The sequence below is a fragment of the Emydura macquarii genome, unplaced genomic scaffold (assembly GCF_026122565.2).
Source record: "Emydura macquarii macquarii isolate MOO-44397 ecotype Brisbane River unplaced genomic scaffold, CSIRO-AGI_Emac_v2 contig_306, whole genome shotgun sequence".
In the NCBI taxonomy this organism is placed as follows: domain Eukaryota; kingdom Metazoa; phylum Chordata; order Testudines; family Chelidae; genus Emydura; species Emydura macquarii.
In genome coordinates, this window is record NW_027130443.1 from 8619962 (window position 1) to 8647076 (window position 27115).

Below are 27115 nucleotides of genomic sequence, written 5' to 3' on the forward strand. Positions count from 1 at the left end.
ATGCCCATCCTTGCTGCTCTGTACCAAGGAGGGCAACCTGGTTCCTTCAGAGAAGCTTGTAAACTAGCCAGAGACCCCAAATGTTATGGGGTACCCCATAAATAGACCTGAGAGCAATCCAATGGGTGCGAAGTGCCTCAAAGAACTGGGGTGCATGGTCTAGTAAGCCAGAATATTTTCCTTCCAGTCCTCTCCTGCCCTGAGCACCGGTCCTGTTGCTAAAGAGGGAGTTGGCTGGTCCCTAAAATCTTAGCTGGCTACGGTTCGGCAGAAGCAGCAGTGGCTGAGATGCGTGACTATGCCTCAGTTTTGCACAGCCATGAAATGACCTGATGAGTCTCAGGTGAAGTGTGAGCTCTTTGGAGCAGGGACTTTTATTTTTATGTTTGTACAGTGTCCAGCATAACAGGTCCCTGCTCTTGAGTGGGAAGTCTGGGTGCTTCTGTGATGGAAATAATCATAATAAAAATAACAAATACTGTGCTTTTCTGTAGCGCCTTTCATCCTGGGATCTCAAAGCTTGTTCCAAACAATCGTTTGCTAAGCTGCACAACACTCATTGTTAGCCCCATATCACAGTGGGGGAAACTAGGTCACACAACAAGGCGTTGAGGCCAGCGTATTCTAAAGTGGACTCATTACTCTGAGTATCGTAGTTTTTGGGTGAGACCCAGGGGATGATTTTCACGTGTTCCACAATATGCACAGAAATGAATGGGTTCTGAAGGTAAGTAGCCAAAAAGGTGGACACCCAGAGTCAGTTGCCACTTTTGCAAATTGGACTGCATGTGACTTATCTCATTCGTAGATGAAGTGGTAAGTGGTGTGAGTTAACTGTCAGTGGGTGAAAGGGAGTCTAAATAGGTCAGTTTCAGAAATGATGGTGAAAACGTCATGAGACTGCGTCTGTTATGCCATTCACGTGATGTAAACAGCCTGTGCAACTTGGGAGCAATCTAAATGTGCTGCACATGGGACAGTAATGTGGCACAGTGATTGGTTGGCTGGATTTGAATTGCTGTCTGCTGTCTAAGTGGCAGGTGGGATGGGTGTGCATATCCCAAGGGTTATAGCTATTGTCTTCAGTGTACAGTGAGGTCAGCCAAAACACCAACATGAGGCCTTTTGCCCAATGGCAGATCGGCCATGTTCGTGTCTGCAACGATAGGATGTCCTGAAAATGTATCCCAGGCTCTTGCGATATGATAGCAAAGGTTTGCATGGGCACCTGTCCTTTGTGGATAATCTGTCTAGAGTGCTTCTCTTGCTGTCATCCCTGAAGTATCTGAGCCGCACAATATAATATATTTATCCTCACAACACCCCTGCTGTTATCCCCACTTTCCAAATGGAGAACTAAGGTACAGAGAGGCTAAGGGTGGGGTCCACAGGGGGCTTAGCTGTCTAGCTGCTACTTTAGCACCTAAGTCCAACGTTTAGGCACCACTAGCTTTCACAGAACTCCTGCTCAGTCACTAGCTAGTGCTGTATGTGCATCAAATCCTCAGATTCCTGCATTTCCTTCATTCAAGTCCCCAAAGTACCGGAGTGTCAGTGGCTGGCCACGCATTCCTGTCACTGTCCAGCAACTCGGCACCTAACTCATATCTAGCCCCGGTGGGATTCGCAAACTAGACATTCCCTCACCTCTTCCGCCTTCGGGGCCTGATCCGCTAGACGTATTCTGAGCACATCTAAATCCTGGCTTCAAATCCGCCCTCTGCCAGATGTGGAGACGAATTTCAACTTGGGTCTCCCACCTTCCAGGAGCGTGCTACGTCCACTGGGCTGTGCGGTATTCTGGGGCAGGTCTGGTATCTCTCCCCTTTGTGTTCCCTTAAATACTCACTGGGCCACAGAGAGCGTTGAAGTGACTCTATAGGCCAGTCGTTGGGGCACTCACCTCACAGCTGGGAGAGACAGACTCCAGTGCCACGGCTCCAGTCCTGGCTGAGTGCTCTAACTACTGGGCTAACGTTTGTAAGCCAGGAATCACGACCCTCACCGTTTTACTTGAGTAAGGGCTGGCCTGGATTTAGGCACCTAACTCCAGGAAAGGGTTCACAAGTGTGAATCTGGAGTGGAGATAGGTGCCTCCCTCCAGTCCAGACTTAGGTGCCAGACAGGGCCCCCACATGGCGGGGAAAAAGAGTACACTTTACCAGGGCCCAGAGGCCCTGGGGGCCCGGCCCAGGCTGCAACCCCCATTACCCCCATTTACAGGAGGAGGCCCGTGTTAAAAGTTTGTAGTGGGCCCGAAAAAATTATGCTTGGGCCCTGGTTGGGGGCACTGTGGCAATTTGGTGTGCACATTCACAGTGCTTTTGATGTATTCCTCATTGGAGATGCTTCTGGGTCCCTCAGTCCTTCTCCCCCCAGCTGATTGGCTAGGGTGGTACTGGTGCAATTCCCAGCTCGCCTTATCTCTTTCCTCTGTCCACTGCAGAACTATCGGAATTAGCTTCACCCCCATGAAACCCACCCTGTCTACAACCTCCCGCACACTGCCTTCTCCACCCCCATGAACTCCCATTGCTTAAATCCCTGAGCCGCCACACACTGCATCTCATTTCCATGCCACCCCAATGCCCATCCTTGCTGCTCTGTACCAAGGAGGGCAACCTGGTTCCTTCAGAGAAGCTTGTAAACTAGCCAGAGACCCCAAATGTTATGGGGTACCCCATAAATAGACCTGAGAGCAATCCAATGGGTGCGAAGTGCCTCAAAGAACTGGGGTGCATGGTCTAATAAGCCAGAATATTTACCTTCCAGTCCTCTCCTGCCCTGAGCACCGGTCCTGTTGCTAAAGAGGGAGTTGGCTGGTCCCTAAAATCTTAGCTGGCTACGGAGCGGCAGAAGCAGCAGTGGCTGAGATGCGTGACTATGCCTCAGTTTTGCACAGCCATGAAATGACCTAATGAGTCTCAGGTGAAGTGTGAGCTCTTTGGAGCAGGGACTTTTATTTTTATGTTTGTACAGTGTCCAGCATAACAGGTCCCTGCTCTTGAGTGGGATGTCTGGGTGCTTCTGTGATGGAAATAATCATAATAAAAATAACAAATACTGTGCTTTTCTGTAGCGCCTTTCATCCTGGGATCTCAAAGCTTGTTCCAAACAATCGTTTGCTAAGCTGCACAACACTCATTGTTAGCCCCATATCACAGTGGGGGAAACTAGGTCACACAACAAGGCGTTGAGGCCAGCGTATTCTAAAGTGGACTCATTACTCTGAGTATCGTAGTTTTTGGGTGAGACCCAGGGGATGATTTTCACGTGTTCCACAATATGCACAGAAATGAATGGGTTCTGAAGTTAAGTAGCCAAAAAGGTGGACACCCAGAGTCAGTTGCCACTTTTGCAAATTGGACTGCATGTGACTTATCTCATTCGTAGATGAAGTGGTAAGTGGTGTGAGTTAACTGTCAGTGGGTGAAAGGGAGTCTAAATAGGTCAGTTTCAGAAATGATGGTGAAAACATCATGAGACTGCGTCTGTTATGCCATTCACGTGATGTAAACAGCCTGTGCAACTTGGGAGCAATCTAAATGTGCTGCACATGGGACAGTAATGTGGCACAGCGATTGGTTGGCTGGATTTGAATTGCTGTCTGCTGTCTAAGTGGCAGGTGGGATGGGTGTGCATATCCCAAGGGTTATAGCTATTGTCTTCAGTGTACAGTGAGGTCAGCCAAAACACCAACATGAGGCCTTTTGCCCAATGGCAAATCTGCCGTAGTTCGTGTCTGCAACGATAGGATGTCCTGAAAATGTATCCCAGGCTCTTGAGATATGATAGCAAAGGTTTGCATGGGCACCTGTCCTTTGTGGATAATCTGTCTAGAGTGCTTCTCTTGCTGTCATCCCTGAAGTATCTGAGCCGCACAATATAATATATTTATCCTCACAACACCCCTGCTGTTATCCCCACTTTCCAGATGGAGAACTAAGGTACAGAGAGGCTAAGGGTGGGGTCCACAGGGGGCTTAGCTGTCTAGCTGCTACTTTAGCACCTAAGTCCAACGTTTAGGCACCACTAGCTTTCACAGAACTCCTGCTCAGTCACTAGCTAGTGCTGTATGTGCATCAAATCCTCAGATTCCTGCATTTCCTTCATTCAAGTCCCCAAAGTACCGGAGTGTCAGTGGCTGGCCACGCATTCCTGTCACTGTCCAGCAACTCGGCACCTAACTCATATCTAGCCCCGGTGGGATTCGCAAACTAGACATTCCCTCACCTCTTCCGCCTTCGGGGCCTGATCCGCTAGACGTATTCTGAGCACATCTAAATCCTGGCTTCAAATCCGCCCTCTGCCAGATGTGGAGACGAATTTCAACTTGGGTCTCCCACCTTCCAGGAGCGTGCTACGTCCACTGGGCTGTGCGGTATTCTGGGGTAGGTCTGGTATCTCTCCCCTTTGTGTTCCCTTAAATACTCACTGGGCCACAGAGAGCGTTGAAGTGACTCTATAGGCCAGTCGTTGGGGCACTCACCTCACAGCTGGGAGAGACAGACTCCAGTGCCACGGCTCCAGTCCTGGCTGAGTGCTCTAACTACTGGGCTAACGTTTGTAAGCCAGGAATCACGACCCTCACCGTTTTACTTGAGTAAGGGCTGGCCTGGATTTAGGCACCTAACTCCAGGAAAGGGTTCACAAGTGTGAATCTGGAGTGGAGATAGGTGCCTCCCTCCAGTCCAGACTTAGGTGCCAGACAGGGCCCCCACATGGCGGGGAAAAAGAGTACACTTTACCAGGGCCCAGAGGCCCTGGGGGCCCGGCCCAGGCTGCAACCCCCATTACCCCCATTTACAGGAGGAGGCCCGTGTTAAAAGTTTGTAGTGGGCCCGAAAAAATTATGCTTGGGCCCTGGTTGGGGGCACTGTGGCAATTTGGTGTGCACATTCACAGTGCTTGTGATGTATTCCTCATTGGAGATGCTTCTGGGACCCTGAGTCCTTCTGCCCCCAGCTGATTGGCTAGGGTGGTACTGGTGCAATTCCCAGCTCGCCTTATCTCTTTCCTCTGTCCACTGCAGAACTATCGGAATTAGCTTCACCCCCATGAAACCCACCCTGTCTACAACCTCCCGCACACTGCCTTCTCCACCCCCATGAACTCCCATTGCTTAAATCCCTGAGCCGCCACACACTGCATCTCATTTCCATGCCACCCCAATGCCCATCCTTGCTGCTCTGTACCAAGGAGGGCAACCTGGTTCCTTCAGAGAAGCTTGTAAACTAGCCAGAGACCCCAAATGTTATGGGGTACCCCATAAATAGACCTGAGAGCAATCCAATGGGTGCGAAGTGCCTCAAAGAACTGGGGTGCATGGTCTAGTAAGCCAGAATATTTACCTTCCAGTCCTCTCCTGCCCTGAGCACCGGTCCTGTTGCTAAAGAGGGAGTTGGCTGGTCCCTAAAATCTTAGCTGGCTACGGAGCGGCAGAAGCAGCAGTGGCTGAGATGCGTGACTATGCCTCAGTTTTGCACAACCATGAAATGACCTAATGAGTCTCAGGTGAAGTGTGAGCTCTTTGGAGCAGGGACTTTTATTTTTATGTTTGTACAGTGTCCAGCGTAACAGGTCCCTGATCTTGAGTGGGAAGTCTGGGTGCTTCTGTGATGGAAATAATCATAATAAAAATAACAAATACTGTGCTTTTCTGTAGCGCCTTTCATCCTGGGATCTCAAAGCTTGTTCCAAACAATCGTTTGCTAAGCTGCACAACACTCATTGTTAGCCCCATATCACAGTGGGGGAAACTAGGTCACACAACAAGGCGTTGAGGCCAGCGTATTCTAAAGTGGACTCATTACTCTGAGTATCGTAGTTTTTGGGTGAGACCCAGGGGATGATTTTCACGTGTTCCACAATATGCACAGAAATGAATGGGTTCTGAAGTTAAGTAGCCAAAAAGGTGGACACCCAGAGTCAGTTGCCACTTTTGCAAATTGGACTGCATGTGACTTATCTCATTCGTAGATGAAGTGGTGAGTGGTGTGAGTTAACTGTCAGTGGGTGAAAGGGAGTCTAAATAGGTCAGTTTCAGAAATGATGGTGAAAACATCATGAGACTGCGTCTGTTATGCCATTCACGTGATGTAAACAGCCTGTGCAACTTGGGAGCAATCTAAATGTGCTGCACATGGGACAGTAATGTGGCACAGCGATTGGTTGGCTGGATTTGAATTGCTGTCTGCTGTCTAAGTGGCAGGTGGGATGGGTGTGCATATCCCAAGGGTTATAGCTATTGTCTTCAGTGTACAGTGAGGTCAGTCAAAACACCAACATGAGGCCTTTTGCCCAATGGCAGATCGGCCGTGTTCGTGTCTGCAACGATAGGATGTCCTGAAAATGTATCCCAGGCTCTTGCGATATGATAGCAAAGGTTTGCATGGGCACCTGTCCTTTGTGGATAATCTGTCTAGAGTGCTTCTCTTGCTGTCATCCCTGAAGTATCTGAGCCGCACAATATAATATATTTATCCTCACAACACCCCTGCTGTTATCCCCACTTTCCAGATGGAGAACTAAGGTACAGAGAGGCTAAGGGTGGGATCCACAGGGGGCTTAGCTGTCTAGCTGCTACCCAGGAGCAGACGGGCGTGTGCTTTTGAAATACTCTGGCATGGTTTGTTCTGATGCAGCTGCTAATTGGGCTTATCAGCGGGCTTGCTGTCCTGGATGAGGACTCTGCTGCTCCTCTCCCGGAGCAGACAGACATGACTTTAAGACACCCCTCCCTTTGCACCAGCTCTGACTGTGCTCCAAGGGGCCAGGCCCCAGTCACACCCTGCTCAGCCCTTCTGCTAGACCCTTACCCAGATCCTCTTCTGTCGCATCACACACTGCCCATACCGAATATCAGGCCGCTTACATGACACTCATATCTGCCCTCAGACCGGCTGGATTATCAAACATCCACTTGGAGTAAGTACAGGGACTGAGCAAAGATTCCCCTGCAGTGACCCTGGGCTGCACAAGAGATGTTAAGAAACTAGGTGCCCTCTTTGTCTCCTCCTGGTGGATCCCAGCCACCACTGATCAGCAGCTGGGGAGCAGAGCAGGAAGGAGGCAGCAGGATGAAAAAGGGGGAAAGGGCATGCCCCTCCCCGCAATTCCTGATCCTGGTACTTTCATTTAGGTTGCGTTGCCGTCAGGCGGGTGACTGGTGCTTGCAGGATTATCCCTAAGATGCCCCAGATCATCCAGTCCTGATCCCATCCCACCATGCAGTGTTTTGCCTTTAAAAGATACCCCCCCAAGCCCTTTGTTCCCAGCAACACCAGCACTGGACTGGGAGAAGTGGAGCAGGAAGCTACCTGAATTAACCCCTGCACTGCCATCTGACAGTGAGATATATAACAGGAGCCTGAAAAGGTCTGTTGTGGGTTTATTTCAACTGAGGTTCCATGAATTCTCTTTCGAAGGAGGGCTTTCTGAACAGGGTGGGGTGCATGGGGGCACAAAGGGGGCAAGAGTTCTATGTGGAGGTGAAAGGGACCTGGATATAGGCATTGGCAAGGCAGAACAGACCAGCCCTCCAGCAATGGGTAGTGCAGTATGTAGAAGAAGGCATCAAGCCTCCATAAATATACCTACAGTCATTGTGCAACATTGCATCATAACAGGGTGGGGGGAAATTCCTCACTGATCCTATCTGATGATCCATGGGTCCCCACACCCCAGCAGCCGCTGTGCAGCCGCCCATCCCTGCTCTGGTGCCAGCTGTGCCCCTCAGTTGCCCCCAAACACTTCCTTGAGAACCTCCTATGACTCCTCACCCTCTCTCCAGCTTCCTGCCCCTCAATCGCATTTGCCCCTCGTCAGTTGGGTTCCAGGCAGGCGCATGGGTCTGGCCATGCAGAAATACTTGCTGGATCACGGCCTTAGGCCGTATGCTTCCCCCATATAGCCCAGCATCTTCTGCATGGGAACTACAGTCCGCGAGGTGCTGCAGCCGAAGGGTCGCCTGTGACCCAGAGCTTCCTAAAAGGCGGCCCACATCTGCAAGCACAGTGTAACCATGGTGGGGAAGCCATCACTGATCCACCGTAGGTTGGATGTGTGGGCAAACTCTGCCGGCGATCCATTCCCGGCTGTCTATTAAGGCAGATGCAAGGACGAGCAAAGACTATTTGTGAGGGCAGCACTCGGCTTTGGTTTCTAAATGGCACGTAAATTAAGCGTGGCTCTCGGGCGGGTCACTCGAGGGGCTCTTGGTGCCACAGAGCGTGGGTGCCCCTCCTCCAGGTGCTGAGGAATGACGTTACTTAGTACCCACTTTGCTAGCCACTGCAAGCAGCGAAGGGTTAATAAAACACTGGCTGGCTTTCCTGCACCCTTCTTTCCCCTGCTGCCTTGGGAATCCACCTTCTCACACTCCTCTCTTCTCCCCTGCGGAGGCTCCTTGGTAGAAAGGTTCTAAGGTTGTAGAAATATTTTCAGCTGATAGCACGGATTAAAAACATTCCCCATCCTCACCCCTTTGGGAGCTACTGGCCAAGGCCATCATCTGGGGTGGAAGGAGCTTGGCATGCCCTGGTGCTAAAACGGCCTGGTAGCCCCCAGAATGTCAGGTATGCAGATCCCTGAGCAGAGCAAGGGAAGAGGTGTAGGTGGAGGCAGGGCACAGAACTCATTCTTGCTGGAGCAATATCCTTTAAACACCGCGCGGGAGCTGCCATGGCTTGTCCTGCCTGCCCTCGTGAAGAGAACAAACTGTACTTGGCACTAGGTATGCCTGTGCTTTCTAGTTCCCAGCCCTGGACTGGGTGCTGGGAATCCTCAGGGGCATGGTGGGGAGGAATCCTCCTCTCCAGGCTACAGAGAAGCCGTGGATCCACTCTATAGCTGCTCGTCCGCCCTAAGGACTGGAACAGGCCATGCTGCCGGAGTGGCCCCTCTCTGCAGAGGGTTTGGCTAGTGGGTCTGTGCATTTATGGGTCCCAAAGAGTCAGCAGTGTAGGGAGTTCACACGGCCCACGCACCCCCTGCACCAGCTCCCCATGGCCCAGTTCTGCTGTAGCTGGGACACGGGGCACCTTACAGAACAACCCGAGATTCAGTGGAGCAGCTCCTTCAAAGGCAGCCCCTCGTACGCCAAACGTCAGCGTGGCCCCGAACACCACAGCTGGAGCTGAAGGGTCAGATTCAGCCTTGCTGGGGAGAAGTGGCTTGCACCTCCCCCTGGTCATAGTCTGCCGGGTGATGAGCCATCCCCGGGAGTTGACAAGGCAGCCCTCAGGGGTGCACACCCCTGCCATATTCCTAGTGGAGCCTATGGCAAGAAGAAAACAATTTAGTTGCAGAAGTTGCAGAGTCCATGACTTTACCGGACCTCCGCGACTTCTTCGGCTTCAGCTGTCAGTGGCCAGGGCTGTGCGCCTCTGTCCCCCGCCAGAACCATGCACCCTCCCCCCATGGCAGTGGGGGCTCCAGCTGTCACTCCCCCCCTCCAGCCATTGGTCCCCACCCCTATTACAGTCAGTAAAAGCCACAGATAGGTCACAGCTCCTGTGAATTTTTGGTTATCGTCTGCAACCTGTGTGTGATTTTGACTAGAAATAGCTAACAGAACCTTAACCTTAGCCATGAGAAATGACCAGGCCCAACCACTCCTGCCTGTGCCCCCTCCTTCTGCTGGGATTCCCCCTGTGCTGGCACTGTTCACCGGGCTGGGGGGCGTAAGGCAACACCAAGACCAGGCCTGAAGATTTATTGTGTCCCTTCTCCCAGTAGCCAGTGGATCGTCCCCTACTCCCCAGTTCTACCCTGCCACTGAGGCAGATTTCTGGCCCTTCTCTATGTTTCCCACTCCTTAGAGAGGTGAGGGAGGGGAAGGCCTTACTGCAGGTGTGTCTCAGTACAGCCACAATAGTCCAGATGGGACCAGGGCAGCATCCCAACCCGTCTTCAACCAAGAAATGGGAGCAGGCCTGGAAAGTGGGGCATGCACTCCTCATACCAGGGCAGAAGGGAAGCAGGTAGGAGGGTGCAGGACTAACCCCAGCCCCCTGGACTCCTCAGATTACCAAGGTGATCCTTCACCTCTGTCTTTCTTAGGGAGGCGAGGAAGGGATGGGGTGTCAAACGAAGCCTTCTGCCCAGGCTTGATGCTGTCTCTGATGCCCTGGTATCTGATGGTCTTGTGGAGCCTGTGACCCATCCGTGCCTAGGGTAGCCACCTGAAAATGCCAAGGTCAGGGCAGGCTGCAAAAGAAGAGCAGATTCTCCCAGCACTGGTGGGTGACACTGAAGTCAGATTTCCCAACCAGCCACAAACCGTGCTTCTGATTCCCCACACTGGTTATCAAGAAGCCAAAATACAAATATACACAGCCCCCTTTACTGCATTTCAGTCTCTGGCTCCCAGTCAGACACTAGGTCCAGTAAAGAGACCAGTTATTTAACTCTGTGCTCTTACCAGAAAGGTTCCTCCTGACCCCAAAGACTCAGCCACAGCACCAAATCAATATGAGTTTGGATCTTCCCCAACATACCGCGCTGCCAGCCAATCCTTTAGTAACTGAAACTAAAGGTTTATTATACAAAGAAAGAAAAACTATAAGAGGAATGTTAAAGGATTAAAGCAATCAGACAAATACAATTGATTTGAAAGTCCATATATATCAGGTTTCTAATAGAAGTGTGGAGTTTGCAGGCTTGTACAGTCCCTCTGGTGTACAGCCAGTACCTGGATGGGTCTCAGTCCTTTTGTTTCACAGCTTCAGTTCAGTTATAGATGAGTTGGTCCAGAGCTTGGCTGAAGACAAAAGACAAAATGGATGTCGTGCAGCTGCCTTTTATGTCCTTTGGCCTTTGCCATGCTGCTTGTGGAAATTTACAGGAATAAGATGGAGTCCAGAGTCACATGAGTAAGTCCTGGTGGCTCATCAGGTGTGTCCCTGGCTTCTCCTCCTGGGCCCATTGCACCTGTGAATTTCTTTAATGGGCCATTAAGCAGGCTAGTGCTGCAGCCCTCCTGTCTGTGGTGTCGCCCAGACACAGCACAATTTGAAATACAAATATATCAACCATATCCATAACTTCCATTACACATATAACACATGAACATAAACATCATCATCTTACTGGGCACATTATAGCCTTTCTAACGGTACCTGACATGGCATATCTCACATGAATTATTATGATTCTGACGTATTGATGTTAAAAAATATAATAAATCCCTCCCCCCCCCCCCCATCCAGCCAGGGTGACAGGGCCATTCTGTGTCCTCTCCTTTCTGCTGAGTGGAGTCAGCCATCCCATGGCACTGGGTTGAGAGGTTCTGTGATTAGCGACAAGTCTGGTGTGCCTGGCTCAGTGTCACCGACAGCCAGTGCTGGGCTGTCTCCAGCTAACGTATCCCCCTCCCTGGGATGCTCTCTCTCCAAGTCCTCTTTTGCGGTAGTCCAGTTAGATCTGGTGGGGGTCGCTCCCACCATGTGCCTTAGTCCCAGCAAGCCCTCTTTGTCCGAGGGAGCTCCTGGAGCAGGGGCCCCCAGAGGCGCTATTGCTCTGTACGAAGCCTGGGGGATACTCAAGGGCCGTCATTTTCCATTTTTATTTTGTTTCATTTTGGGAGTTGATCCGTTTTTATTACAAACATCTAAAAACGGGTGAAAATTGGTGCAAATTATCTTCACAGTTTTCTGGGTGAATATCCGGGTTCATATTGGGGGACTAGAGGACAGAAATAAAAGCAACAAATAGAGAAAAATAAGAGTATTGAAAGTAAAAGCAGGTTAATGTTATGGTTCATTTTGGTATATCCACATGGATGTGCATGTCTGTATGTGTGTCTCTTCCCCGCCATATTGTCTTACTTTAACAGACGGCCTCACATGTACACTAAGACTAATTTATGTTAACATAAACACATCTACCTGTTGTAAGGGACTGGATGTTCTGAACTTACGCAGTCTTTTCATGGACTTGACTGCTTCAAAATTCGGATGAAAAGTGGGAGGACTCAGATAATAGCTTTTGTAAAACCTGGGGATTTTTTGGTAAAAATTGTTAAAAGCTGAAAACAGAGAGCCATAGGGATGCTCCAGTCAAGCACCTGGCTGCAGTTCTGTGGTTCCCTCCTTGCCCAGCTGCAGTCTCTCCAGCTAGGCCCTATATTGTTTTCCTGGCTAGGGGATTGTTTCAGTTTGCAGCCTCCTTCCTGCAGCACTAGACACAGAGAGGTCTCATGCGTCTTTTGCTCCTTGCATACCTGCTGCTGGGTCCCCTCTCCCATCCTGGTGGCTCCATTAGTGCCTTCCCAGCCTCTGGTCTCCCACTCATGGGCCCTGCCCATCCCCAGGCTCCACATGCAATCCCACTCAACCTGATTTCTCTCCCCAGCCTCCTCAATCAGCAGGCAGGCTGGCTTGTTCTTGGCTGCTTTCCCAGCCTGCTGGCTCTCAACCTGTCAGTTCTCCACCCCTACCTGCTCCTCCATTCTTCCCCAGACTTGATAGCTGCACATCTTTAGGTGGAGGGACTTATCTAATGTTGTCTCTGCTCCCAGGGTGTGTGTGTCCCGGGACCAGCTATTTAAAGGGCATGTGTCCTCCTGATCCCAGGCCACTGACCTGGGTTTTCCTTCTCACATCCAGAAAAACCATGCCACAAGACACTTGGCTGGGTGGGGAAGGGGAGTGAGCCTGTGGATCTGCTCTAGTATTATCCCCATTCTATAGAGGAGGAACCCAAGGCACAGAGAAGCAAAGTCACTAACCCAGCGAGTCAGCAGCAGAGCTAGGATTAGAACTCAAGGGAGGTCTCTTGATGACCAGTCCTCGGATCTAACTAGACCACACTGCCTTCCTTCAGCTGGGAGGCATGCAGCGTCTCTTTGTATTCTCCCCCGGCTCCTGGGTCAGAGCTAGCCCTACCCTCTCTCGGTTTTGGACTCATTCTGGTGCCTCGGCTCAATCCAGAAACTTCTGGTGCAAAGCCCTGTTGTGAAATCAGACAGCTGGCACACGAGTGTGTCACAGCCAACCTTTATTATCTGGACCTTAGCAAACTGGTTCCTGGATCGCTGTATAGAGATTCTTCTGAAAATGCTGGGTATGTCCACATGGTCACTTAGATCTGCACCCCTCTGCTAGTCCTCAGGGGTGCCTGCAGTTGTGGTTCTTATGATGATAGGCACTTTGGCCACAACTGTGGTCATGGACCAGGGAAGGTAAACAGTCCCTATCAGCTCATATCGGACTTCCATGATTTCGTTGGCTATGGACAAGCTGCTGATGGACAGCAGCCTGGGCAGGGAGAACATGCTGGTGATCCTTGTGACCTCAAAGGGGGCTACCTTGGTCCTGGACTCCAGCCTCATCAGTTCGTTTCGGTCTTCCAAGGAGCGCCGTTCTGCCCTGACGGTGTAGCCCAGGTAGAGGATGATGGAGTACAAGGCAAAAACCACCTTCCTGATGGACTTGCCCGTCTGGTTGTCGATCTCTGTCGTGAAGACGATGTTTTCACCAGGAGCAAATGTGTTTTTCACCAGGGAAACCCGGAGGATGACGAGGCCGTGGCTGAAGCAGCAGTGATAAGGCACGTCCTTGTCGACTTCCACCACCAAAGGGCACTGCATGGAGGGGAAGGGGGAGAGAGAGTGTGGTGAGTGTCTTCTACAGGATACAAGGTGATCACCTAGGATCCTTACACACACATGGAACTGCAGGTGCAGGATCAGAGGCTGCTTCACATTGAAAGAAATCTGCAAACACCCAAAATTTCATGCTGCATGTGTGGCCCTTGGTATTTCATAGAAGCAGTGAGGATAGAGCTCACGTCCTTCTCCACAGGCCCCTGTCACTTGTGCTAAAGGAGAATTTTTGTTAGCAGTACAGGGCATATGACACACAGCTTAGCAGTCCTGATTCCATCCAGTCGAGAACAAGGGAAATATACACAATATATATCTACACCAAATTCAGGGGGAGGCCACAAAGGGACCGTTAAAAGTAGCATTTTTTCACCATCTCGATGCAGTGGCTAGCAGTGCGGGTCCCCAGTTCAGGGGATGTTGGTAACACAGGCAGTTTGCATGCAGTGCAAAGATCACTGTCAAGGGCTCAGGCCCCAAAGCAAAAGCATAACGTTAATAGTCACACTTCTCTAGCCCCTTCAATCCACGTACCTCAGAGCATGTTACAAACAAGAATGAATAAAGCCACGTAACCCACGCTGTGGGGCAGAGAAATGTTATCTCCTGGTGCGCGCCTCAGGAAGGAAGAGGGCAGAAATTGCTGAAGGTGTCATTTGAAACAAAAAGATAAAGATAGCAATAAGGCTACGAATCACTGCATTATTTACACCACGCCTTAAGTGCGTATGGGCCGGATGCTGTCAGTAATACTAGTCACGTAATATAAGGCCATAGGCCTGATTCACAGCTCACTTACGCTACCATAATCTCATCAATTGCAATAGAGTTAATCCTGATTTATACCAGAGAGAGAGAGAGCAGCGTTTGGCTCTATGTTCCAGATTCTGGTAGTGTAAAGGGGCTTGAATGTAAATGGGAATCAGGCCCAGTGTCCCTACCCTAATGAGTTTGTAGTTGAATGGGTTAATCCTGTAGAGATGCAGATGCATATGAGTAGCGGTACTCACCCATTGAGTTCAGTAGGACTACTCACGTGAGTACGGTTATCCCGGCACAGTCAGATTTTCATGATTGATTCCTGTGTAATATGTAAGAATCTAACCATGCAATAAGAACATGCATAGCCTTTGTTCAAGGAAAATGATGTGTGAGGATGCTGTGTACTGAAAACCTTGAGATGCTGAATGATTCAGGGTCTTTTTTTATTTCCTGTACCATTTTAGCTGGGATGCTTATGTTCCCTGCACAAACATCTGCACTTTTTAGGGTTCAATCCAATGAAACCCACTATCAACCCTCTTCTCTTTTTTAGTGTTAAATCCTGTTTCTGCCCCTACTTCACATCCTTAGGAACATGTGACACTCCCGAAAAGAAGCTATTACATCCGCCTAGGCCCAGGGGGCTCTGCAGATTCTGGCTGCCTCAGCAACCAGTGTTGCTGGGAGGAGGGGGAAGCAGATTTCTCCTGACTCTGCATGGAGCATGGATTCATAGATTCATGGACTTCAAGCCCAGAAGGGACCATTGTCATCATCTACTTTGACCTCCTGTATAACACAAGTCATAGAACGTCTTCAGAATAATTCCTAGAGAACATTTATTAGAAAAACATCCAATCTTGATTTAAAAATTTGCCAGTGATGGAGGATCCACCATGACCCTTGGTAAATTGTTCCAATGGATAATGACCCTCACTGGTAAAAATTTATGCCTTATTTTCTTATTTCTGAATTTGTCTAGCTTCGACTTCCAGCCATTGCATCATGTTAGGCCTTTCTCTCCGACATTGAAGAACCCAGTCTCAAACATTTGTTCCCCATCTAGGTACTTACAAATTGTAATCAAGTCACCCTTTAAACATCTCTTTGTTAAGCTAAATAGATTGAGCTGCTTGAGTCTATCACTATACAGCATGTTTTCTAATCCTTCAATCATTTTCATGGCTCTTCTCTGAACCCTCTCCAAGTTCTCTGCTCCTACTTGAGATTCCTCCATTTATGCATCCAAGGATTGCATTAGCTATTTCGGTCACAGCTTCATACTAGGAGCTTCAGCTGATTATCCACCACGCCCCCCAAATCTTTTTCAGAGTCACTGCTTCCCAGCATGGAGTACTCCATCCTGTAAGTATGGTCTGCATTCTTTGTTCCTGGACGTACACATTTACATTTAGCCTTAATAAAAAACATATTGTTTTGCTTGTTCCCAGCTTACCAAGCGAACCTGTCCTTTTCAGTATTTACCATTCCTCCAATTTCTATGTCATCTGCAAACTTTATCAGTGATGATTTTATATTTTTTCCAGGTCATTGACAAAAATATTAAATAATGTAGGGCCAAGAACTGATCCCTCCAGGACTCCACTAGAAACACACCCATTCAGTGATGATTCCCTGCTTACTGTTACATTTTGAGACCTATCAGATAGCCAGTTTTTAATCCATTTAATGTGAGGCATGTTTATTTTGTATGTTTAGATTTTTAAATCAAAATGTCATGTGGTACCAAGTCAAATGCATTACAGATGTCTACGTATGTTACATCAACTCTATTACCTTTATCGACCAAATATGTAATGTCTTCAAAAATATATATTAAATATAGTAATTTGACTGGATCTGTTTTCCATAAACCGTTGTTGATTGACATTAATTATATGATCCACCTTTAATTTTTATTAATTGAGTCCTGTATCAACCGTTCCATTATTTGACCTGGGATGACGTCAGTCCTATAATTACCTGGGTCCAGAGGTGCTGGCACAATTTGTACAGTGTGGGAGCTGAGAGCCATTTAACCAAACTGTAAATCCTGCATATGATGGAAACCACTTCAAGCCAGGGGGTGCAGCAGCACCCCTAGTTCCAATATTCGCACAACATTAGCTTTTTTCCAGTCTTCTGGAATTTCTCCAGTGTTCCAGGACTTATTGAAAATCAACATTAATGGTCCAGCGAGCACCTGACTCAGTTCTTTTACAACTCTTGGATACACGTTATCTTGACCTGCTGAATGTCTAACTATCGTAGCTGCTGTTTAACATCCTCCTGAGATACTAGCGCAAGGAGTGTCATCATCAGAATATGATCTGACTACATTGTCTATTTGTTTCCCAAATACAGAACAGAAATATTAACTGAACACTTCTGTCTTTTCTGCATTTATTACCGATAATTATTCAAGATGCATCTGATGATGCTTATTGGCTTCTCTCAGTAATATAGCCAAGGAACTGCAAACATTGATTGCACTGTGTCTGTTGATTAAATGCATTGTTTAAATCATTGTCATTTTAGAAATGATCTTCAAAGGAAACAGATAATGGTTGCATGAACTTATTTGCTGCTTTATGATGTAGAGAGAAGGCTTGGAAGTTTTTTTTTCCCCATCACCTGTTTGTTTTTTAAACCTCCCTAGAAATATCAGGAAAGTTCAACCAGTACACTTGAGAAGGAAGCCATGGGCAACACCTGTAGCTCATCTGTTGCCAGCATGGGCTAATGAGACGACGTTACTCCAATGCTCCATCACTTCGCTGGCTGCCAGTTGGATATCAGATTGGGCTAGAAAGCCCTGGTGGGGCTGAGGCAAACGATGCTGCCAAGCCTAGAGTCACAGGGGTCCCCGTGGGACAGATTGAAATGTTAGGGTGATGTTTGCTTCTTACAGTGTCACGTGGTTTAGGGCCCTGAGGAATTGAGGCGTTTCCTTCTTTCCCCATTTCCTATTTCCCCCATTCTCCTGTTTAATAGGAAACCTCCAGCCACTAATTCCCCAACTGCCCTCCACAAACATACTTGCTACCCTACTGCTACCCTTTACCTTCCAGGGGATTGCATCCCCTTAGCTGACAAGGATGGGAGAAGGTCTTGCACAGACTCTTGTGCTTGGTCTGCACACCAGTGTTGTACCAGTATGTATGTCAATCAGAGGTGTGACTTATTTTATTGTTACCGGTGTAAGCATCTTTATACCAGTATAACTGCATCCACTTTGGGGTGGGGTGGAGATGAGGTGTACTGCTTTAAGTACACCGGTGTAGTTAAAGTGGTATGTGGTACAACTTTTGCATGTAGCCATGCCCTTAGAGTGGACAGCCCTGATTCAGGTGGCTTTACTGTGAGACCCATATTTGCGTGAATCAGTTCCCAAGTCCTGGTCTTGATCTTCAAAGCACCTAGCAGGCCAAACTAAATCTCTTGGAAAAAGGAAGAGAAGAGACAATTCTAGGTTCTGTGTGTAGACCACCTGTTTGGGCTTAGGTAGTTCTGAAAGGGCATTCTGATACCATGGTGATGGGCCTGGCACAAATGGCTAGTTAGACCTCCTTGGGAGCAGCACAGGACCTTGACACTCTTTCTCTCCTCCTGTCAGAGGAAGGATATTCCATGTTCATCTTACCTGGGATTGTACTTTATCTCTCAGGATGCCAGAAGTCCCTTGCACCAGTAAATATTTCTTCTGCTTGGCTAAGATGAGCTCGCGGCTGGCACAGGAGGCTTGGAGGAAGTAGGAGACCCGGCCTATCTTGCTGGAGAATGTCGATGGAAGTCTGGGAGGTAAGTTGAAGTGGAAATCAAAGGTGTGGGTGCCCGAACCCAGCCAGTTATCTGAAAGCCAAACGACATTCCCTCACTTACCAAGCTAAGAGATCACCTCTTATTTATGGGCCACCTTGTGTTCTCTGTGGAATATTTTTAATAATGCAACCCGACAGCAGCTTGCAAATTATTTTTGAGGGGCCTGTTCCTGACAAATGCTGAACTTTTATTTAGCCCACTAGGCATTAAAGGTGCTCAACAGCTCGCAAACCCTATGGAAGTTAAGAGGTGTGGAATATCCACCTCTCTTTTACTAGTGTCACTGGATACAACAGACCCTCACAGAGCTTAATTCTCCACAGCCTGGCTTTTTGTGTTGTCAGTTACACCCATGCAAAGTAGGGGTAAAATTGCTATCAGATCACTCACACCAGAGATAGTATTTTACTTTCACTTTGCATTAATGTAAATGACGACACAAAATGCAGGGCCATGGAAAATCATTTCAGTGTCTCTGCTTCTGCCTCTTTCTCAAATTCAGTTTTTAGTGTAAGCAGGTGAAATGACATTGAATTTAATAGAGAGGTTTCCTTCTCACACCGGGCTAAATTTGGCCTTGTCTCACTTTGAACAGATAAGACCATCTTTCAACTCCCTTTTCCTCTTCTTGGATTTACTGTCTTTAATCACGTATATAATTTGGTATTCTAGATGTGCAGTCAGGCCTTATCTCCTCCTGGATCTAAGTTTTGACACAAGGTATCAACTATCCTCATTGCAGATGAACAAAGTTACAACATGGTGTGGGACTGCTAGAATTTTATCCTGCTAATTGATGTTATCCTTGTAGATGAACTCATTGAATCCTCAGGTTTTAACATATTTTAAATGGGTATCCTGGTTGCTTGACAGGGGAGTTTAGCTGTTGTTTCCTTCCAAGTGAAGGATTTACCAGATGGTGGACGAATGGCGTCAATCGGGATTATAACAGAAATCTGAACTGCTTCAGACCTTATTCTCATTTACACTAGGGCCCCTTGATACCATTTTGGCAGTGTAAAGAAGGTGCCTTAAAGCTGGAGTAAATTACATGTAACATCCAATTTAAAGCCCCTTTACACTGGTGGTGTCACTGGGCCTTGGCATAAATAAGAATCTGTCCCTTAGATCTGTCCGTATGCGGTACTGGGGCACCAGTTCTTCTGCACTACATAAATGCAACCACCATGTAGATGCACTGTACCAGTGCAAAGAAAAACACACAGTCTAGACAGGGCCTTAGTGCTGACACGTTTCTAAGGCCCTATCTACACTAGCACTTATGTTGGCAAAGCTTTTGTCATTCAAGAGTGTGAAAAAGCACACCCCTGAGCGACATAAGTTTTGCCGGCATAAGCGCTTGTGCGTACAGCACTATGTCAGTGAGAGATGCCCTCCTGCCAAGATAGTTACTGCCACTCGTCTGACTGGTTTTATTATGTCCGTGGAAGAGCTCTCCCAGCGGGTTTTTTCATGCCGCTGTAAGCTTGTGGGTGTAAACATGGCCTAAGACACCACATTTAAAATATATACTGGCGTAGCTCTGTCAGTTAGCGGCATGAAAAAACCACCTCCCCTAGAACATAGCTATGCTGACAAAATCCCCCGTGTAGACGTAGCTGTGCTGATAGAAGAGTGCTTCTGTTGGTATAGCTAACATTGTTGGCAGGGGTTGTTCTATGCCAGAAGAACTCCTCCTTCCGTGGGCGTACACTGTATCTACATTAGGGAACTACGGGCTCTGTGGTGTAGACTTTGATTGCAGAGAGTTGCACTGGTTTAAACTTAAAGTGTGATTTCAAACACATTTAGCTAAACTGGTGGAAAAGGGCTGTGCGGACACTTATTTCGATTCAGCTTAAATCAATTAGGGACAGCTTTAAGCTAAACCAAAATAAACCACTTTTAAACTGAAATAAGCATCCACACAAGGGTTACACTGGTTTAACTAAGGCCTTGTCTATGCTAGCACTTATGCCAGAAGAACTTTTGTCACTCAGGGGTGTGTTTTTTTCACACCCCTGAGGGACAAAAGTTTTGCTGGCATATGTACCAGCATAGACAAGGCCTAAATCGATTAAATTAAATTGGTGAAAGTCTGTGTGCAGACCAAGCCTTATTGTCCTGTGACGAGGCTGCCACCACCTGCTCCCAGACAGGTCTGGGGCTCAGTTCTGTTCTCTGTGTGGCAAATGGGTATGTAATGCTGGATTGCGCTATTATCTACCTGTCTGACTCATTTCCCGTGGAAAGAGAACATTGAAAATCACCACTAAGGCCAAATTAATAACAATGCACAAGAAGATAAACAAGGAACAGATGTGTCATTTGTGAGCTAAATTCCTGCAAGCAAAAGAGATCGTGTTGCTGTTGGTTTCATTAATCTGATCCATGCTCTCTGGTCCAGGATCATCCAGGCTGCTGCAAGAAGGGGTAGTTTGCATTTCCCTTGTGTCAGCTAGGGCTGCCGTATCCTGAAGGGGAGTCACTTCTTGTGTGGAGAAGGCTGGTGCAGTGGTGTTCCTCCCTTGGGGCTCTTTCCATTATCGCAGCTTCACTGTTGAGTTCTGAGCACGGGTCTGCACCATGAGGATAGTGTAGCCCTAGGGATTAATAATCTGTCTTTGTATATACATAGGCTGCCGTAAGGGGCAAATCCTTATCCTAGTGCCCAGCCTAAATAAAGTAACTGGGCTTGGGCAGTGAGGAGATCTGCAGGGGCCAGCAGAGGGGAACTCTCCCCACACATCCCAGCCTGAAGAGTGGGAATAGGGATACAATAACCTCTGCTTTGTATTGACGAAAGATGTAGCCAATTGTTTGTATACATTCTTAAAAATCTTCAAGAGACCAAATCACAGAGCTTAGCCAAATGCATTGTCTAAAGACAAAACAATACAATCTGAAACATACATACCCTCCTTGTGGGAAGCAATTCTCACAGCGTATTCACCTAGCACAGAAGGTGTGCTTCGAAGAGACACATTTCAGCTAGCAGTATTTATTGTGTGATTTCACAAGTTACAAAACTCCTTGCATGCGGCTTAAAGTTTAAGTTTAACCTACTAGTTTGTGCCGACTTTGTCCTTGTTACTTCCCTGTCCTTTCCCACATCTCGTTTTGAATACTACATTCCAAAGTTCCAGAGGGGTAGCCGTGTAAGTCTATACAGCAAAAACAACGAGAGTCCTGTAGCACCTTAAAGACTAACACATTTCTGTGGGCATAAGTTTTCGTGATGATACATCCGATGAAGTGGGCTGCAGCCCACGAAAACTTATGCCCACAGAAATGTGTTAATCTTTAAGGTGCTACAGGACTCTCATTGTTTTTACATTCCAAAGGTTGATGAGCCATGAAAGTACTCCCTAACAGTACTTGGTAGAGAGTCTTCATGCATCTTTGCTTTGACAGGTTTCCTATTTTCTAATGCCAAAGCTGACTTCAGCTTTGTAATGTGTTGTGGGATACTTGACATGGGTGAACAGAATTGTGGAAAGAGCCTAACAGAGTGATACTCAGACTGAGGCTCGCAAGCTGCAGGTGGCTTTTTAATGTGTCTCTTTGCAGCACATGATATTAAAACACTGTGTGATTTAATTATTAATCAATCTAAGTTATTAACCAGTCAGCAGCATGCTTTTATTATGTCATTAACCAACTGTAATTGATACAAAAATAATACTTGGCCAGTCATTTTGCTGGGAGAATTCTATCTATCTATCTATCTATCTGTCTATCTATCTATCTATCTATCTATCAAACAATGAATCCACACTACTGTCACTCTTTTGGGTAATGTTGATCGCTAATTTGGCTCCTGAACCACTGAGCTCTGGGTATCATTGGCATACATTCAATTAACATAACTTCCCAACACCCCTGGATTCCTGATGTGCAAGGAGCCCCATCACAGCTGGATTCCCTACATGTCAGTGGCTCTCAAAGTCCTGTGCCCTGTCACACAGCAAAACAGAACTGGTTCCACGGCAGGAGGATACTCTGCAGCTGCAGACAAGGGGTCTGGAGTTGCTCCAAAAAGAGTTAATTCCATCGAGAGGGTCTCATGACATCATAGATCTGGAGACAGTTGGGCCAGCAAAACCTGGGAACACTGGAGCAGTAAGGCACTGGGGGAGAGGACACCTTGCAGAGCCCAACAGTCATTCTTCCAGGTGACTGAGGGTGTGTCTACACAGCAAAAAAAAATAAACCCATGGCAGCGAGTTTCAGACCCCAGGTCAACTGACTCAGGCTTGTATGGCATGAGCTGTGGGAATAAAAGTAGCAGTGCAGACATTCCCATTTGGGCTGGAGCCCAGGCTTTGAGACCCTCCCACCTCACTAGGTTTCAGAGCCCAGGCTCCTGCCACGTGGCAATGTCTACACTGCTATTTTTAGCCCTATCGCATGAGTCCCATAAGCTTGAGTCAGTTGACCCACTCAACTTTTTTTTTTGCTGTGTAGATGTATTCTGAGTGCGTTGACTGACTCCAGGAGTCCCAGCTAGTGCTCCTTGGCCAGAAAGATGGTGGGAGACCTAAGAACTTACGGGTGATGGCTGTGATGGGCCTGGTAGACTGTGGGGATGGGGTTGGAGAATTGGGGTGTGACTCACAGCAGTGCAGGAAATAAAAGGATTTCCATGGGGCCAAGAGGTCTTGCCCTTCAGCCCACCAGGTAGTTTGAAGAGTCTGAAGCAGATTGTGTGACCAACGTGAATTCCAGATCTTATTTGTCCTGACTGGGGGGTTCACTCTTGGTGATGAGCGGTGACCTCGCACGGAAAGAAAACTGGAGTGAGCGGTTTGCAGGCTCTAACGATCCTGCAGATGCTGCTGATCAGATCTGGCAGCCAGCATGAGCCTGTTTCCTGAATAGCAATGATCTCACGGTAAGGTGGCTCAAGGCACCTAGGATTGGGGTTGATTCCAAGGATTAAAAAGAAAAAAAAACCCAGTCCATTACAAAATCAATAAATAAATAAATAAATGTGGCTCTGAGAGTTTCATGGTGATCAGAGACAGGTTCATAATGAACTGTGAAAGGGTCAAATTCATGTACAATAAGGTGATGGCAGAATAAATAATTAAGCAAACACTGAGTGTTAATAAACGAAGTGATATTAATAGCAGCGTGTTCAATTCTCCATTCCTTGGCACTCATTGACTTCATCTGGGAACTTTGAATGTTTAAGGAATGCAGGATTAGGTCCAGAAAATTGTGGTACTGTTCCTCAGCAAAAGAACATTTGGAAGGTTTTTATTATAGAGTCACTTCATCATTCTGATTTGTGGCATATGACTTCCTGAAGTCCATTATGAGTTTTATATCAACCCTTTATGGTTTTAGTGGAAGGACAGATGGTATTGAAAATACTCAAAGTATCATGACAATTGAGGACACAGACCATAGCCAAAGCCTGATACGTGCCTCAGTTTGCCCATCTGTAAAGTACTTTGGCCAAAACATTAAAATGTAAGTGCCACAAACTGGGCACCCAAATCGATATTTAGGCACCTAAATAAAGGCCTGAATCAAGGCACTTTAAAGATTCCCACATCAAATCTAATGAGACCTGATTTTTCACAGGAGCTGAGCACCACTGACTTCAGTAAGGGCTTGTCTACGTGGGGAAATCTACCGGCATAACTATAGAGACATAATTATATTGCTGAAGCTATGCTGGTAGAATTCCCCACGTACGCATACTCTTGTGGGATTTAGAATGCCTTTTTTCAGTTTATCTTAGACCATTTCTGAAGAGACGTAAGCTAAACTGAAAAAGGTACTCTAAATCCCAAAAGAGAATGTGTACCTGGGGAGTTATACTGCATAGCTATGGTGGTATAATTATATGGCTATAGGACTGCTGGTAAATTTCCTGAAACAAACCCTGAGAATTATGATTTCTTAGCATCTCTGAAAATCAGACCACTTATTTAGGAGATTAAATATGGATTTAAGTACCTGACTTTAGGCACCCAGTTTTGAAACCTTTGGCTTTTAAGATCTAGAGTTGAAAAGTGTCATAGAAACACTACTTATTATTATGCTAAATATTGGAAAGATAGTTTTACCCTATATTTACAATAACACCTGGCACAACTTTCAACTTATAGGAGTTTGCATGTCACAGTGAGAGGTAATAGGTCAAATCCAAGAGTTGATTGCACATGTAGACAAAATGACCGTTCTAGTGGGGCACAGACTTTAAACCTAAATAGTCTAGGAGGAGTTGATGTCTGACCATTGGAGGTCATAGGTCAAATCCAAGATTTAATGCATTAGCATGCAGCCTAACCTTCAACTCTTAACTATCTAGGGGGAGTTCACAACCCCACTGCATCTATATTCATTTAAACATTTGGGATCAGCAAATTCTGTATATAAAAACACAGTAAGACCCTGACTAATTTTCATTTACCTCCTCTGTGTACCACATAACCTCCCTGCCTCTTAGCAAGCATATAACAGCATAAACCATAGCGAGGTCTCATATTATTGAGACCTCATTATTTTTACAAAATATACTATGGTACATTTACCAGCACATAAATAAATTAAAAATGACAGTTGACAAAATAAATGAACAAAGTACATTGAGACCTGGTCTATACTTAGGATTGTGTCGTTGCAGCTGCACCACTGGAGTGCTTCAATGTAGACACACTACCTACACCGAAAGGAGGCATTCTCCTGGCGACATAGGTAATCCACCTCCATGAGAGTTGGTAGCTAAGTCAGCAGAAGAATTCTTCCATCAACCTTGTGCTTTCTACACTGGGATTTAGGTTGGCTTAACTACGCCACTCAGGGCTGTGGATTTTTCACAGACCTGAGCAACATAGTTATGCTGACCTAATTTTCTAGTGTAGACCAGGCCTTAGAAGTTTTATTGGCATAGCTATATGTCAGTTAGGGATGTGATTTTTTGCTTACATAGCTATGCCAGTAGAAGCCCTAGTGTAGATGCAGTTATACTGGTATAACTGTGATTATGTGTTTCAGGTTATGCTGACTGGGAAATAGCACTATTATCCCAATATAAATGTGTTCACTCCAAAGGATTTTGCTGGTGTAGCTATACTGGTATAACTATACTGGCAAACACCTCCTAGTGTAGACAAGGCCTTAGTGATGCAATACTGTGACTATATATATATATATATATATACACACACACACACACTAACTATGGGCCAGATTGCGATACCTTTATTCACATTGAGTGGTACCTTACTCCACAAATAAACCCATAGATTTTAATGGGACTATGCATGGTGTACATTACTACTCAATGAGAACAAGGGTGTCTCAAACTGGCCCTGATCTGCAAAATATAATGATTCTCCATGGGTCTCCTGGTTTCCCTTTCTCATAGTACAAGAACAAGGGCACATTCCATTAAATTGAAAGGAGCAAATTTAAAACTGATACAAGGAAATACTTTTTCTGCACAAATACACAATTAACCTGGGGACATCAATGCCACTATTTTCACCCACACTTTTTTTTTTTTTTTTTTTTTAAATAAATCCAAATAAATGAAAACCTCATGGAAGCCAAGTGTTCAGCAGGATTAAGGGATAAAAAAGGGACTGGACTGTTATACGGATAATGAGATCATCCAGAGTTATAAAATTAAATTATTTTTTTTAAATGCCCAAATTTTAGCCTCCTGCTTCAGGGTTTAAACCAACCTCTAATTCATAAGGATTAGGAAGAATTTCTTCCTGTGTGCAGGATACCCCATAACTGCCTACTGTAGTGTTTCTTGCATTTTCCTCTTAAGTAGTTAGGATAATGACAGCATACCGAGCAAGACTGATCACTGATCTGATCTGATCTGGAAATTCCTGTGTTCACTAGTGCAAAATTAGTGAGGTTTTATTCTGTGTTCATTGAACTCTATGGTTCCAATTTCTTACCTTCTATATTGAATGTCTTTGTTTTATTGATGTAGTCAGCCTTGTTATTGCAGACAATGTCTCTGCTGTAATCCTGGTCAGCATTAATCTCTTCATTCCACTCCAAATAGCCTCTTCCCACCAGCTGTACCTTCAGGATGGGGTCGATCAAAGTATTGTTAAGACTCAGAATCACTTGGCCATCTATGCTGGAGCCTGCCAAATACACCTGATCTTCAGGCAGCACCAAGTTAATCGATTTCACCACCGACATCAGGGAAGAACAGAAGCCAGATGTGATCTGTGCTTCTTAAGGATGTGTGTGTGTCTGTGATGTCAAAGGTTTGTGACATCACTGCGCTGACAATGAGTGCTGAGCATCCGCAGTTCTGTTTGGCTCAATAGCAATGGCAGGTGCCCAACAGCTCTCAGGATTTGTCCCCAGTAATGATGTTTTTGAGGCCCATTATGATTTATTACTTGTATTATGGTAATGCCTAGAGGCCCCAACTGAGATCAGGGCCCCATTGTGCTGGGGTCAAATATATTCAATATTGGCCCTGAAGCGCTTACATTCTAAATAGACAAGACAGACAAAGACTGGGAGGGAAACAGAGAATAAAACCCCAGTCTTGCAAATCCTGAGACTCTTTCAGGGATTTAATAATTCCTTAGAGAGAAACGACACTTCAGGTAGACAGTTTGAGGGCTCGTGACCATCTCGGGAGGGCACTGCTCGTCTTTGCTAAGTTTCCTTGGAGCTTGCATTACATTACCCTTTGGCAGCAAGTGTCTTATGAGGTATTGTGAGGAATCTCTTTGCTCAGGTCCATTGTTCTGCCAGTTTGTTTCAGACTGAGGAATGTTCCATATTTCTCTTGCTTTTTTTTTTTAGGCACATGGGAAGTGCTGGGCTTTTGCCTGGAGACCAACTTTTCGTGCTGTTACTGACCTTGATTCAGGAAAGCAGGGAAGCAATTTCAGCACCTGTTTAAGTGCTTTTGATGTCTAGATT

General features: G+C 46.7%; 2 protein-coding genes across 3 annotated transcripts in view; one reads left to right on the top strand and one right to left on the bottom strand.

The window, feature by feature from the left end:
* UHRF1 (ubiquitin like with PHD and ring finger domains 1) overlaps positions 1 to 27115 on the top strand; it is a 63588-nt gene that overhangs the window by 3668 nt on the left and 32805 nt on the right. For both annotated transcript variants that reach the window (XM_067558446.1, XM_067558454.1), the window contains exon 2: positions 18036 to 18169. The gene's annotated coding sequence lies outside the window, so the exon portion shown is untranslated. The remainder of the gene's footprint in view (positions 1 to 18035; positions 18170 to 27115) is intronic.
* ARRDC5 (arrestin domain containing 5) lies at positions 13103 to 26374 on the bottom strand. The gene is made up of 3 exons (XM_067562196.1): positions 26122 to 26374; positions 18012 to 18220; positions 13103 to 13585 (listed from the first exon to the last, which is right to left on the bottom strand). Exons 1-3 carry the CDS (start codon positions 26372 to 26374, stop codon positions 13103 to 13105), a joined length of 945 nt encoding a protein of 314 aa, XP_067418297.1.

Coding starts and splice junctions, on each gene's coding strand:
- ARRDC5 (XM_067562196.1), bottom strand. CDS start 26,374: ATGTCGGTGGTGAAATCGATTAACTTGGTGCTGCCTGAAGATCAGGTG. Junction 18,221..26,121: donor AAAGACATTCAATATAGAAG/GTAAGAAATTGG, acceptor TTTGGCTTTCAG/ATAACTGGCTGGGTTCGGGC. Junction 13,586..18,011: donor GAGATAAAGTACAATCCCAG/GTAAGATGAACA, acceptor CCCTCCATGCAG/TGCCCTTTGGTGGTGGAAGT.